The 15741-nt window shown below is 49.2% G+C and overlaps 1 protein-coding gene across 1 annotated transcript; it reads right to left on the reverse strand.

The window, feature by feature from the left end:
- Positions 1 to 1187: 1187 nt before the first annotated feature.
- Positions 1188 to 15036, reverse strand: LOC124524863 (zinc finger protein 77-like). The gene is made up of 4 exons (XM_047097290.1): positions 14908 to 15036; positions 7752 to 7878; positions 4561 to 4618; positions 1188 to 4142 (listed from the first exon to the last, which is right to left on the reverse strand). The coding sequence occupies exons 1-4, from the start codon at positions 14908 to 14910 to the stop codon at positions 2567 to 2569; spliced, it is 1764 nt and encodes a 587-aa protein (XP_046953246.1). The 5' UTR covers positions 14911 to 15036; the 3' UTR covers positions 1188 to 2566.
- Positions 15037 to 15741: the final 705 nt, after the last annotated feature.

Below are 15741 nucleotides of genomic sequence, written 5' to 3' on the forward strand. Positions count from 1 at the left end.
GCTCTCAGACTGAGCCACACACAGCCCCTCCTGGGGGACAGGAGGACAGGCTGGCCTCAGGGAACCACCATGTCAGCACCACACCTTCTTATGCCCGGTTTGTTTACTCCTTTCCTGCCTTCAGACACCTGCAGGTCTTAAGATCACCGTGTTCTCCCCACTGATGAAGTCACTGCCTCTAATACAACAGCAACTCTGCTCCCACTACATGGCCCCTGCCCCCAGTGCAACAGTGCCTATCCCCCCACCCAGGCTATGCAATCATTCTGCTCAATACAGGACTCTCCTTACTCAATTCGGATTCTTCATTTGACACTGCCTAACAACACCCCTTTCCTACCCAAACTTTACCCAGGCCACTGTCCTCTCCACAGGCCCCTGAACTGTGGGCAGCCCGCACTCTGAGCATCCATGAGCTGAGGAACAAGGCCATGGGGAACTGAGCCAACAAATCTGTCCTTCACCACAGGGGCTGGATCCGGACAGTGGGCTTTCTTGCTCCATCTCTGTCACACAAAAAAGCAAAGCCTGGTTCCATTTCACTGAAGATGCTGGAGGATATCTGAGACTGCACCTGGTTCTTGTTAGCACTTTGCACTAAAGTGTCCTCAGCCTAGTTCGATTTGAGTTTACCTACCGGGACCATGGTGAGCCCCCTGATCTCCATTCCAAGATTTACTACCCCTGGACGTGGTGGTCCTCCCTCCTTTCACCAGGTAGGATTCAGCTGATCACAGGGAAACCCGAAGACAGGGATTTGACAGGAAGATGGACACCCATCCCCAACCCACAACAGACTTTACCTCCTGGGGGAAAGAGGAAAGAACCCCACTTGTATTTCCACTCCAGTCACTGCTCATGGAAACAAAAAGGCAAAACTGAGTCATGGTCCAAAGGGATGTCCTTCAAAGTCATAATTTGCAACCAAATCAACCAAAGACACCAATAATTAGTCCCAGTAAAGCTAAACCAATATCATAATTTTAAACTTCATGAAAAATGGGTACCTGGGTGGCTCAGATGGTTAAGTGTCTGACTTGGGTCAGATCAAGATCTCACAGTTCATAGATTTGAGTCCTGCATTGGATTCTGTGCTGTCAGCTTAGAGCCTGGAGCCTGCTTTGGATTCTGGGTCTCCCACTCTTTCTGCCTCTCCCCTACTTGTTCTCTCTCTCTCTCTCTCTCTCTCTCTCTCTCTCTCTCAAATAAACATTTAAAAAATATTTTTAAACTGAAGAAAAAGAGAAGTGATGTCAAAATGTATCTTTCATTAATAAAGACTGAAAAGAAGAGCAGACACAAAACCAGATTATTCCGGTATCACAACAGAGGACAGAAAATAACTTTCAACAATGAGGGGTCTCATGTCATGATAATTTAACAGGAACTTTTTGGAATGTATAATTCAAGACATTTTTTTGTACAAGTATATAAAGTTGTATGTACACACCAACAACAGACACCTTTTTATCACATCCAGTCCAAAAGACATTGTAATGGGAAAGAGACATGTGGTACATAACCGTGTGATTACTTCAAGTCTGAGGTGACAACATCTAGGTCACACAGATGTAGAGGACAAAGAAGGCCAGCTAAAACCATCAGTGTTCATATCAGTGACACGAACTAGGAATTCATACACTTAGGGTCCCAATCAAGGAAGAGGCACCTGGAAACTCAAAACCATAATCACAACAATGAAAATATTTCTCTCCCGCCTGAATTTTCATGAACAAAATACATGAAGTTCTATACCTGAAGTTTTCCCAAAATTGTGTCCATTCAGGATCATCTCCATTGTACTGGCTCGCATTTTCAATAAGAATTTAAAGGAGGATAAATGCTATGCCACAGTGTGTCTATGCTCACAGATTCCTGGGATACCTGAAGGCTTTTCCATGGTGCTTAAGTTTATGTGTGTCCTTGAAGGGAAGAGGGACAACTGAAGGCTTTCCCACAGAGCAGTCATTTGTAAGGTTCTGCCCACTCAGGGTCATCACATGTACATGCAGGTCTCTGGGACACTCGAAGGTCTTACCAGAGTCCTTACATACAAAGGCTTACTGTCCACTGTGCAGCCTGGTGTGTTCTTGAAGGGATCGGTGATTTGTCAAGATCTCTCCCCAGGGTGTTTCTTCATATGCACTTGAGGAGATGAGAAGAACTTGTATGCCTTCCCACACCTCTTGCATTCATAGGGTTTAGTTGCGCTGTGTGTTTTCAAATGACCTTGAACATTTTGCAGCTAACTGACAACTTTCCCACACTCTATATACTCAAAAGGTCTCTCCCCAACATGTGTCCGTATGTGTACTTCCACAGTGATGGGCACCTGAAGGTATTCCCACACTGCTGACACTCATAGGATCTCTCCCAAGCATGTGTCCTCATATGTGCTCCCAAGTTTCAAGGAGATGTGAAGGCTTTCCCACAGTGTTGACATTTACAGGGTTTTTCCCCAGTGTGTGTCTGCGTATGTATCCATAGATCAGTGTGATACATGAAGGCTCTGATACATTCCTGACATTAATAGGGTTTCACTACCTTGTGTGTGGTCCTGTAATGTTCAGAGGTCGATGTTTCCTGAAAGCTTCCCCTCACTCCTTACATTCCAAGTTTCCACCCCTGCATGATTTCTCACAGTATGTAGTACAAGGGTGCACTTACGACTGAAGGCTTTTCCACAATGCACACATTTATAGCGTTGCTCGCCAGTGTGTGTCCTCACATGGTCTCGTAGGCATGAGTTATACCTGAAGGTTTTCCCACACACCTGACATTCATAGGGTCTCTCCCCTGTGTGTATTGTCACATGTTCTCGCAGATTCCAATGATATCTGAAGGTTTTCCTACACACCTGACATTCATACGGTCTTTCCCCCGTGTGCGTCCTCATATGTTCTCGCAGGCATGACTTATACCTGAACGTTTTCCCACACTCCTGACATTCATAGGGTCTCTCCTCCGTGTGTATCTTCACATGATTTCGCAGATTCCAATGATATCTGAAGGTTTTCCCACACTGCTGACATCCATACGGTCTTTCTCCAGTGTGTCTCCTCATATGCACTCGCAGGTCTGTGTGATTCCGGAAGGCTCTTCCACACTGCTGACATTCAAAGGGCCTTTCCCCAGTGTGCTTCCTCATATGTACTTGCAGGTATGATTGATCCCGAAAGGATCTGCCACACTCCTTACATTCATAGGTTTTCAATGTACTATGAGTGGTCATGTGACGTTTAATATGACCATACCTCTGGAAAGATTTCCCACATTCTTTACATTCATAGGGTCTTTCCCCAGTGTGTGTCCTCATATGTACTCGCAGGTTTGGGTGATGCCTGAAAGCTTTGCCACACTCCCCACATTCATAGGGTTTCACTACATTGTGTGTGGTCATGTGACATTCAAAATGTAGACGTATCTTGAAAGTTGTCCCACATTCTTTACATTCCCAGGATCCATCCCCTGTAGGTCTTCTCCCAGGTACAAGAAAGGTGTGCTGACCAGGGAAGGCTTTCCCACACGGCTGATATTTATAGGGTTTCTCCCGAGCGTGGGTCCGCACATGTTTTTGCAGGCTTGACTTATACCCGAAGGCTCTCCCACACTCCTGACATTGAGAGGTTCTAGCCCCAGTGTGAGTGCTCATATGACGTGTAAGGAAGGAGTGATATAAGAAGGTTTTCCCACACATGTCACATGTATGGACCCTCTGTACATGGTCATTTTGCACATGACCCTGAAAAGAAGAAATGCAAGTGAAAGCTTTTCCACATTTCTTGCACTCTAGAGATTTTTTACTACTCAGACTCTTTGCGTATGTCTCCGATGCTCTCCCGGTGTCCTGACCTTCATAGGATTTCTCTACAAGGTCTGCACCCACCTGAGTGCTGAGGCTTGAGACGGAGCTACAGGCCGGCCCACATTCCTCACAGGGACTAGATTTGAGTCCTGGGTGAGATCTTTGCAGATTCCCTAGGGAAAAACCATCTGTGAAGGTTTCCCTACACTTAGCACATTCACAGGATTTGCCTCCAGTAGGACACCCCTCATGCACAGTAAGACTTGTAATTGAGTTCAGGGTTTCTCCACATTGATCTCCTTCAAAACGTTCACAGACACTCTCCAACAAAGGACTGCTGTTCAAAATAGGAAGACACATGGTAAGGGAATAGTGATTAGAAGTGATCTCTTTAATAATTAATGATCTATTGATGCTTATTAATTATTATTGGACTACATAATGGACATTTTCAATGACTGAGTGTGGTTGTGGCACTGTCTGCATGATTGCAAAATGGTTCAAGCTTACTGTTCTCCTGAGGACTCAAATAGAGTCATAACGTTCAGGGTTTCTTACCTATAGTTTTCCCTGACCATTTTTAACAATGCAATGGTTTTTCAGATGATCAATACCTAGAATGCATTTATAAAAACTTCGTTTTGTGAAAGTTTTGACTACACAATTGTTGCACTAGGTTTACACCTGTTCTCTACTTTCAGGCTAGTCTCACAATCGCCAACATTCCCCATTCCTCCCTTACAAGTGTCACTCACCTCAAAAGCCCTTCCTGCATTTGGGTCAGATCTCCACTGCTGTGAAATTTCTGCTTCTCTACAAACACAGAACGGGAATCATTTTTTGTAAACATTAGTATTTTCTCTTCACTCAGAGGCTCATTCTGCAAAGAATTCCGCTGAGTCTTTGATCCACTCATTTTACCTTCACTGGGAAAAACTACAAGAATTGGGAGCCTAGTTGAATTTCGTGGAAATGACCTGATGCGGAAGGTTAAAAAACAGGCCATAAGTCTGCTTCTATTCATATACTGATCCCGAAGTGGAAACGAACTTCATGAGGAAGAATGGTCATGGACCAAATTTCTGAGAACCCTTGTGACTTGGGGCTTTGACAATAATAAAGTGTCTGAAATGGCAGCACGTTCATCCACAAATACTTCAAACTAGATGCAGACTAATGTGGAGATAAGAATTATCAGAAGAGCCAAGTAGGAAGGAACTGGACAAGACAAACACATCCACACCCTACCTCTACAGGAAGACGGAAAGACTGGCCACGTGGGCTATGATGGATGAAAAGTCCAACAGGGAGGACAGGTGAATGGCAAACATCACCCTGCTCATACAAAGCCTGAGCCATATTTCTAATGGATGCATCCAAACGCCAATCCCTTCTCCAGAACCTGGTCCAACCGAGGGTTGGCCAGTCTGAGGGCACAGAGGCCTTCGGTGGAACCTGCCTGAGCTGCTCAGCTGCCACTAGGAGATTAGATGGTGTGTGTGGTTGCTGCCCTGCCCCTGAGAAGAGCTCAGCAGGAGGGAGGGTTTGAAGGACAACAAGCAATCTGGAAGATGGGCCTAACTTTCGTCTTCACAGTCATGATGACTGATAATTGTGGGACTTTTTATTCATTCATTCATTCATTCATTCACTCACTCATTTTTTGGTAGAAGCATACTGACCTATATATTCGTGTCAGGTGTGCAACATGGGGATTCAACAATTGCATACATTACAAAATGCTCACCATAAAAAGTATAATTGCTGTCACTATACAAAACTACAAAATTATTGACCATATTCCCTGTCCTCTACTTTTCCTTCCCATGACTTATTTATTCAATAAGTGCAAATCTGTTCTTCTCAATCCCCTCCATGATTTCACCTCTCAATGCCCTTCCAATCTCACAAACACCAATTTGTTCCCTAGAGTTTTAAGTCTTCCTATTTTCTGCTGTTTGTTCATTTTGTCATTTAGATTCCACATATAAGTAAGCTGTTTTGTTTGTCTCTCTGTCTGACTTATTTACTTGGTGTAATACTCTCTAGCTCCATCCATGGTGTCACAAACATCAAGAATTTGTCCCTTTTATATTACTGAGGGACAGTCCCTTGTATGTAGATACCACATCTTCATTATCCATTCATCTGTTGAAGGACTCCTGTGTTGCTAAGGTATCTTGAGCACAGTGAACGTTGGGGTGCACGTATCTTACTGTCCTAGTTTTTACCTTTGGTGAACTACCCACAAGTGAAATTACGGACCATATGGTATTGTTGTGTTTCCTTTTGTTGTGGAAACTCCATACTGTTTGACAAGCTGGCTGCACCCATTGAAATCCCACCAATGAGGCATTTCCCTTACTCCACATCCTCACCAACACTTGTACTTCCTGTTTCTTTCATACTAGCCATTAGCTCACCTGGTTTTAATTTGCATTTCCCTGAGGATTAGTGATACTGAGCAGCTTTTCATGTGCCAAGAGGCCATCTGTATATTTTCTGTGAGAAAATGTGTATTATGTTCCTCTTTCAATTTTTTATTTTTCCTTTTGTTTCCCTTACCTGAAGGGATGATTCCACAAAAATAATGCTATGGCTGATGTCCATGAATTTAGTGCCTCCATCTTGTCTTAAGACATGTATGGGTTCAAGTCCTACACCGAGGTGTTTAATCCATACTGAGTTTCCTTTCAGGTAAGGGGTACAAAGCTGCCCAGTTTCACCTCCTTGCAGGTAGCTGTCTCATTTTCCCAGCACCACTTATTGAAGAGACAGTCTTGGGGCGCCTGGGTGGCGCAGTCGGTTAAGCGTCCGACTTCAGCCAGGTCACGATCTCGCGGTCCGGGAGTTCGAGCCCCGCGTCGGGCTCTGGGCTGATGGCTCGGAGCCTGGAGCCTGTTTCCGATTCTGTGTCTCCCTCTCTCTCTGCCCCTCCCCCGTTCATGCTCTGTCTCTCGCTGTCCCAAAAATAAATAAACGTTGAAAAAAAAAATTTTTTGAAGAGACAGTCTTTTCCCCATTGTACAGTCTCAGATCCTTCCTTGTAGATTATTTTACCATATAAACTTGGGTTTCTTGGGGCGCCTGGGTGGCTCAGTCGGTTGAGCGGCCGGCTTCGGCTCAGGTCATGATCTCACAGTCTGTGAGTTCGAGCCCCGCGTAGGGGTCTGTGCTGACAGCTCGGAGCCTGGAGCCTGTTTCAGACTCTGTGTCTCCCTCTCTCTGGCCCTCCCCCGTTCATGCTCTGTCTCTGTCTCAAAAATAAATAAACGTTAAAAAAAAATTATTTTTTTAACCTGGGTTTCTTTCTGGACTCTCTATTCTGTTGCCTTGATGTTAGTGTCTGGATTTGTGCCACTACTATACTATTTTGTTGAGTGTAGTTTGAAATACAGCTTTGGTATGCCTTCTCAAAATAGTTTTATTTGGAATCTTTTCTGTTTTCATACAAATTTTAGAATTTCTTGCTCTAGTCCTCTCAAAAATGCTATTCATGAAATGATTGATAGGGATTGCACTGAATATATACAGTGCTTTTCATAGTATAGGCATTTTCAAAAAAATTAGTCCATACAATCCATGATAATGGTATAGCTTTCCCTTTACTGTGTCATGTTCAATGTATTTATTAAATGTTTTATACCTACAAGAGTATGGATCTTTCAACTTCCTTGGTTACTTTTTAACATAATATTTTATTGGTTTTGAACTACTTGAAGATGGGTTTGATTTCTTAATTTCTCAGCTATCTTGGTAGTAAATAGAGAAATGCACAGATTCTACAATATTTGTGTTCTGCAACTTTTATAAATTCATTTCTTACTTGTAATACTAATTAGTGAAGCCTTAATGATATTCTATGTACAGTTTCATATAATTTGCAAATATTGACCTTTTCTTCCTCTTCCTGAAAAGACCAGTGAAGGTATGGAGCCATCCTTACCCACGGAGGACAGGTTCCTGCAGGTCTCCAGAATCACATCTTTAAAGAGGTTCCTCTGACCACGATTCAGCAAAGCCCACTCTTCCGGGGTAAAGTTCACAGCCACATCCTCAAAGACCACAGAGGCCTGAAACATACCATACACTCTATTGCTGCAAAGCGCCATTTGCACCCACGTGTGTGGGAGAATGAAGGGTGTGGGTTAGAGAATGAAGGGTGTGGGTGACAGGCAGGGAGCTGACTCCATTCCTAGGACCCCTGAGTCACAACAGAGGGTGAGGACAACAGCTGACATGGACTTACACACACCCAATTTACTGGGTGTGTTATTTATACTGAGACACATCTGAGCAGACCGGTACTGTACAGATTGAAAAGCGAGATATTCACTCGGACAGCACACAAATCGGAGGACACACGTTTGGCTTGCTCAAAGACGATTATGCCTCATCAGCTCCAAGAACTGGAACCACAATGTCAGGATGCTGTGGACACTCAGATTCCAGGGCTGCTTGATGGGAGCAGCTCTCGCCCTGGAAGGAACAAGGTCAAGAAGCCTGGTGGAGTCCCCTCTCTTCCGACAGAGGCAGACACGACACTTTCCCCGGATTAGTTGGGCTCTGGGCACGGACACAGGCCAGGGCCCGGGCGCCTGGCACACCTGGTGTAAGACGAGTCCGGGGCCTTAAGAAACGTGGAAGTCAGCAGGGCCGCTCCAACATTTAACCCAGGGCCCAGAATTCAAGGAAAAGGGCACCAGAAGGAAGAGTCCCAAAGGGATTGTTGGGGACACAGCCACCCCTCACTTTAACACAAGAGGAAGAATCACAGCGTATAGGCCGCTTTCAGGCACAAGTCTGAGATGGAAAGATACGCAGCGAAGGGCACAGTGAGCACACAGCTGAATGCACACGGGCTCCTGAGTGACCTGCCTCGAAATGGCCACAGGCCCTAACTAACCCCTGCGACTTACAACCGGGCACAGGTCCCACACAGGGAGCATTCCAAAGGTTCCCATGCTCCCTCGTGACCCCATAACTGTAGCCCCCAGCACCACCTCCCGGCAGATGGTCTCTTCTTTGCCGTCCTGCCCGCTGCTCCCTCGCAGGGTATTCAGTAAACTCCCATCTCCTCTGTTCTGCCTTGGGGGAATTCTCTCACCCCCTGAGCTGCGGGCCTCCCTCGATCGGGTCGCCCCACATTTGATGGCCTTCACAGGGACCCTCTGCTATACTCGGCCTCTCCTGGGATTTTCTAGGAATTTTCTGGGAGTTTCCCTTGGTGGACTGACTCTAAGTGTTCTCTGGGCAGCTGACAACCTCCACCTGAGGTTCCTCCTTGGTGAGGATCCCAAGTCCCAGGGGGCATCTATGGGGCACCCCTTGCCCAACAGGATGAGGGATTTCCCCTCTTGCCCTTCAGGGGGATCCCTGACTCCCGCCACTTTCTTTTTGCCCTTTGGCAGGTGAAACCATATTTACTCACCAGGCAGCAAATTTCTCTATCTCAGGGGCTCCCCGGTATGGTCTGTAGGTCTGAGGGTGAACAAGGCTGGACCATTTCGACCTGTAAGGCCAAATGACCCCTTTCCTCTCCTCTCCACTCTGTTCCCAAGGTCTATTCCCAATGAGTGGCACAGGTGGCAATGGCAGCTCAGCCATGGTGAATCCGCACATGTGAAGGACTCAGCTGGGACCCTTTCCTGATGCTGGCTGAGTCTCGGCAGCCTTGCTTCTGTCAGATTCCCCCCTTAACTCCTTAGTTCCCATGTATGCAGCTGCCATCTTGATCTACAAGCAAACACATTCCTACACATCTGAGTGCTGACTCCCTCCCTCCTTTTGCATAAGTTCAATGAGAATGTATTCTCCTTGTAACAGGACACCATTGGACACATTGGTTATTTTACTAAGGCTCTGACTGGAATGTTAGATTTGACAGAGACCTGCATAGACTCAGAATAAGCAGACAGCATGAAGGAATTAAGGTAGACGTACTGGAACCAATCAAGCCTCCTGGAAATACTGGCCTGATGCCTTGCTGACAGAGTTCCAGCAGCTTTATCAGGTGAGTAAAGAAAGTCAACACCAGGCAGGTGCAGGAAACCTCAGGATAGTTTGGGGACCTTGAGAAGAGGAAATCACATAAATCTACAGGTCTTGAAGACAAGTCTAATGAAAATATTTGAGGGGCACCTGGGTGGCTCAGTCGGCTAAGCGTCCGACTTTGACTCAGGTCATGATCACACGGTTTGTGGGTTCAAGCCCCATATCGGGCTCTGTGCTGACAGCTCAGAGCCTGGAGCCTGTTTCAGATTCTGTTTCCCTCTCTCTCTGCTCCTTCCCTGCTCATGCTCTCACTCTCTCTCTCTAAAATAAACATTAAAAAAAATTAAAAAATATATATATATAAAGAAAGAAAATATTTGACTTGTCTTCTGGCCTCAAGGGGCTATTAAAAGTTCAATCTAGAAATTCCTTATAAAATTTTTAAGCAAACCAAGCTCTCAAAAAGAAAGAAAGAAAAAAAAAACAAACAAACCCTGAAATGGGCAATCACTGTTCTTGCTGAACTTTGGTAAGTAAGTAGGCCATTTTGTTAAAACTGGACTTGTTTTACAAATGAATTGTTCTTGATTTGGCTATCTCTGGAAATAAGAGTGAATGCAGAGAGAAAAAAAATTATGTTTCAGTAACACATTTTTGTAGGTATTAGACTTTGATACTATTTCTTAGAAACCAGACTAGGTCCTGAATTCGTCTGGTTTCCTCAAATTTCTGGCTACTGTTCTCCAAACCAGGGTTCCCATCACCCATTCTCTTGAGTTAAAGTCATTAAAAAACAATCTGCCCTTTTTCCTCAAGTCCTGAAAACCGATCCTGAACAACTTGAGGTCAGCTTCAGAGAAACCACCGTACAGCTCACGTAGACACAATCTCCATGCTTGTGTCTCTAGAGGGATAATGACAGGACCCCATGGACACAGGATTTTGTGATCAGCTGGAAAATGGGAAGGACTCCCCAACAACTGCATGACTCAACTATCACCTTGACCAATCCTGTGTGACTGGGATCTCAAAATCGCTCCTTAAACCACAGCGTACCCCACTCCATACGCTTAATACAGACTTGTGGAAATAACGGATGGGATCACATTCCCTATCTTGGACTGGAGGATGCACTTGGGGATGCTCTTATCTCCCAGGACAAGTATCTCCCACTTGCCATCGATTCCCATAATGAGGATATAGTTAAGGGGAGACATCAGTCGCCCCTGATTTAGGCAAGTGGCTGTCCACACGGCAAGTGCCGCAGGGCGGTGGCAGAGACAGGGACACCAGGACACGTGGGGCCAGGGAAGACTGGTTTTCTAAAGGGTAAAAGGGATCATCAGATTCACGGACAATAACCGAGTCTGGTGGATTTAACTGGAAACAAGAGGAACACATGGACAGAAAGTTCCAGCACGTGTGATCAGACCTGAGCGATGGAGGAGTTTTCCCACAGAACAAAAGACGGTCGTCTACACAGGAAGAGACGGGGAAGTACAAGTCTACTAACAACGCGAAGGGTGCATCCACGCAGACAACCCAGAGAAAGGATACACCCTGATGTGGAGAAAACACAACACGCAGAAATGAAACAGACAAATGTCCCCAGGACGTGAAGGAAACAGAACATCAGGAAGAAGACATGTGACTTACAGGAGACAACACGCTGGAAACGCTTCCACAGAAGAGGGAACCCACACGTGAGAAATGCTCAGCCCTGGAGGAATCAGATAAACCAACGTGTGACGTCCAGGAGACCCCGTGTCACACACTCGAGCTGGACGCCATGAAGTCGCAAGTGACGGGACCCAAAACCGACACGTGGTTCACACTCCGCACCCCGTTCCTGCTAACGTGTAACTTACAAGCTACAACATGCAATGTCCCCCCAGCGCAGAAGGACTTACGAGGCACTTACCCTGGAGACAAGACCACACTGCCGGCAGCAGCAAAGCCCACAAAAGGAAAACATGAACTGGAGACCCCACGCCCCACCATCCCGGGACGGAGGGCTTCACCGGACACACTGAGCCGCAAGCACCCGCCCGAGAGACACAGACGAGCCCTGGGCAGCCACACATCACGGTGGCACTGCTGACATTCCCCTCTTGCACCGCAACAGAGATCAGGTCGAGTGACGCCTGCTGGGGGGTGACGACACGGAAAGCTGCCAGCACAAAGAGGTATGGCCAAGGGACAAAAGTCCTAAGTGTCACCCACACTGGATTCCTAGGGCAGCGAGAGCCTCTCCAGGAACAACGGGCCGAGCACCAGAGCAGGGACCGCTCAGATTGGTCACCCACGGCGCCCACACCACACATGACACCCCAGTGCAGAGGGTGACACCCAGTCCCCCCATGAGCGCCACGCTCTCCCTGCTGACACCGGTCCTCTGGGATGGAAGGAGGGGACCAGAGACCCCTGGGGACTGAACTCTGAGCTCCACATGCCCTGCACCTCCTCCTCTGGGGCCACAATTCTCACAAGAGAGGAAACCCTCCCAGTTTAGGATCTGACCCCTACACGCTTTATGTTCATGACCCTTCCAACGGCACTTGACCCCGAGGAGCCTTCCCTCAGTCTGACCTGCACAGACTTCCTGTTTCCACAGATCCCACTTAACCCCACAACCCCTTGGACGATGCCAACACCGGTCCTCGGGAGACACCCCAGGGCGGCCCCAGCCCCTTCCCCACTGGTCCCCACTGATCCCGGGGGCTGGAGGCCACCTGCAGGTGAGCGAGACCCCACCGCACCTTCCCTCGCCTCCCACAAGGCCCAGCTTTGGGGGTGGCCGGTCCCCAGCCCAGAGGAGGCCCCAGCTTCCAGCAACCCGGGTCATCCGAATGACACGGGGACCCCAAGCTGCTGTGTGGACAACCAGGTGCAGCATCACGGCTTCCACCCTGAGGTCAAGGCCACAGTGGGAGGGGCGGCTCTAGGGCCCCTGTGTGGTTTCACAAGAATGGAAGCTGTTTATCCCTTTCAGAGAACAGGGACCTGGTACCGTTAGAATTGAACCCGTCTCAGTTCACAGAATTTGTGTGCATCTCTGACACCAGCAATTCCCAGGGGACAGATCAGGAAGACAGTTTTCCAGCTCTGGACCCTGCGTGGACCTGTCACCAGCATTTGGATGAATCCTCTGATGCATGACTCCACCCACCTGGCATGAAGGTGTGGAGCCCCCTGCAGACCCCCCCCCCAACCCTCATGGAGAAGGACAGTTCTGTCCTGAGACACTTTTCCCCAGGGGACGCTCTCTGGATAAAGCCCCCAGTAACCCGAGTCAGCAGGGACAGGAACGACCTGACACACTACCTTCTCCCCTGAAGAGGAAGAAAGGAGGCAGAAAGAACTCGGGCATTTTACACAGGCTCAACGTGAGGCTGGCGGAGGACAGAGCCATCAGTACTGAGCTGGACAGGGTGACAGGTCCTGCTCACAGGTGACAGGTGACATGGAGACGCCTACCTGAGCCCTGTGCTCCCAGGAAAATCTCAGTGGAAGGGAAAGGCACTCCCTCCCCCACACTGTTGGGGTCTGGAAAACAGCAGGCTGCACGAGGGCCCCTCCCCCGTCACACCAGAAGACTCACAGGAAGTCCCCCTGTTCACCCACGACAGGGCCACGCGCAGACCCCCCACATCCACACTTTGTGCCTCATCTGTGATCAGCTCAGCTGCTTGTCCCCGTGACCAGGGGGCACAAAATGCTGGCTGGTCCCGCTGTGCTTTGGCTTCTCTCCTTCTCCAGACCCCTGAACGTGGGCTTGCCCTCATCCTAAGCCACAAAGCCCCTCCTGGGGACAGGGGGACGGGCTGGCCTCAGGGAACCCCAACATCAGCACCACACCTGCTCTTGCCTGGTTTCTTTCCTTTTATAGGGCCCTTGAGACACTCCAGGATCTTATGCTCAGTGTTCCCCTGTCGATGTAGGTTCCTGGAGATTTCTCTTTTTCCTTGTAATTTCCTGAGATTTTTGTAAGCTGATGGCAACTCACATCCTGGAGACTGTGATCTCAATCAGTTAACCATTTGTTTTTCTCTTTCCTTCATTCTTGGGCGGCTAAAGGTGCCTGAGGAATGTCACACATACCCCACCTGCTGGGAGTGGGGGGGGTGGGCTGTCTGCTTGTACTGTGCCCACAGCCTCCTTTGTTTCCCACATCAGAGCACAGGACTCAGGTTGGTTGGGTGACAGGTCCACCGTGGGTCCCCCTGGAAGCTCAGCGGGTTTAGGGGGTGCCCAGAAAAGCAATCGTTTTAGGACCCCAGCTCCATTCCGTGATCTACGCCTTTCCGGCTCTATTTGCCCAGTACACCCCTTGCAGAACTTCCTGGTCCGGGTCACAATCACAAAGAAATGGAAAAACAGAAGACCAATCTCAGCCATTTACGACTTGAAGGGAACAGCGTGGAAGCAAAGACTGACAGTCTGCACCAGGCCAGGAAACAGCCAAACCCGTGAAACTCTCCGCGCCGTTTCCAAAGTGAGAAAACCCTGCATTTCTTACCCGAGATCGCAGCCCAGGACCCCATGCGCGTGCACCTGCTCCCTCAGCGCGCGCTCAGCCCCGGCCCCACGTCCCACACTTACCTCCGCTGGATTCTAACGTCCAAGTCTCAGCCCCCGGGAGCAGCTCCGGCTCCGTGACCGTCACACTGCACGCGTGCTTTCTGGGCACGTCTTCCAGCTCGGTCCGAGCGACCCCACGCCCGCCTAGACTGCCCCCGACAAAGCTCCCCTTTCTGAATATTCATCCTCACCCTCCATAAAAGAAAAACCCTCTTCCCTGCTGGGGAGTCGCGGCTTCAGAAACTATTCCCTGCGGCCTCCTTATGGCTGCAAATAGTTTCCTTTACGAGACAACTCACCCGGACAGTCTCTACCTGTCCCCCACCGAGGGGCAAACTCCTGCTTAGTCAGGTCGTCGCACACGCTCCCCGAATCCCAGACCTCCCCCCTGCCCTCCCCCAGCCTCCCTTCTCAGTTCCAACCGCCCAGGACCCAGGTGCGGACCCCTGGGGACGGGGACACCCCGCCGCGGCCGCTTCCACCTAGTTCCAGCTGGTCCTATCCGCCCCGCCGGCCCGCGCGCTCACCATCTCGGGGCCCGCTCCGCGCCCTCGGGGCGTCCTCCTACGCCGCGCACACCCGCAACCGTGGCAGCGCAGGATCCGACTGCGCCAGCCGCCCCGGCTGAGAGCCACACCCACCGGGCTCTCGCTCGGGCCTGATTGGGTGGTGTACAGGCCCCGGATCCTGATTGGGCGATCCTTTAGTCCTTGTAACCTGATTGGATGGGTTCCGAAGATAATCCCCCACAACCCGATTGGAAGTTACCAAGCCACCTCGCTTCCTCACCGTGATAGGACAGCCTTCGGCCCTTCCCGTTCTGATTGGAGGGTAGTCCTGGCACCGCCCCCGTGACCACAAATTGGGCAGATCCCCCCCAGGCCCCGCCTCCTAGCCCCTGAGTGACAGGCTGGCGGTACACACGTGTCCGATCCCTCTTTGGGGAGGTCTCACTCAAGCAGAATGCGCTCCAGGTGGCCTGAGCCGCCTGCCTCCTATTCCGTCCCGAGAATCCGACTCACTTCCTCTGCGGAGCCTCCCTAGTCCAGCGGCGGATGGGACGCGACAAACAAAAGGGCCTGGTGACGCTTGTGTTTCTGGTCCACATCCGATGATGGTGCACCTGTCCGCTGTGTTTAAGGACAGCTCAGTGACGCGGAGCCTGGGTGGCTCAGAGCCTGCAGCCTGCCTGGGACTGTGTGTGTGTCTCTCTCACTGCCCCTCCCCCGCTTGTGCTCTGCCTCTGTCTCTCAAGAATAAAAGAATATTTAAAAAATTAAAATAAAAGAGACAGAAGAAAGCTCACTGATCTGTGACCTCACCTAGGGGGAGATAGGTCTCCCTGGGTTTTGACCTGGCCC

This window comes from Lynx rufus, unplaced genomic scaffold (assembly GCF_022079265.1).
Source record: "Lynx rufus isolate CCGP_SWC_20201006 ecotype Redwood Valley unplaced genomic scaffold, mLynRuf1.p SCAF_4, whole genome shotgun sequence".
Classification (NCBI taxonomy): Eukaryota; Metazoa; Chordata; class Mammalia; order Carnivora; family Felidae; genus Lynx; species Lynx rufus.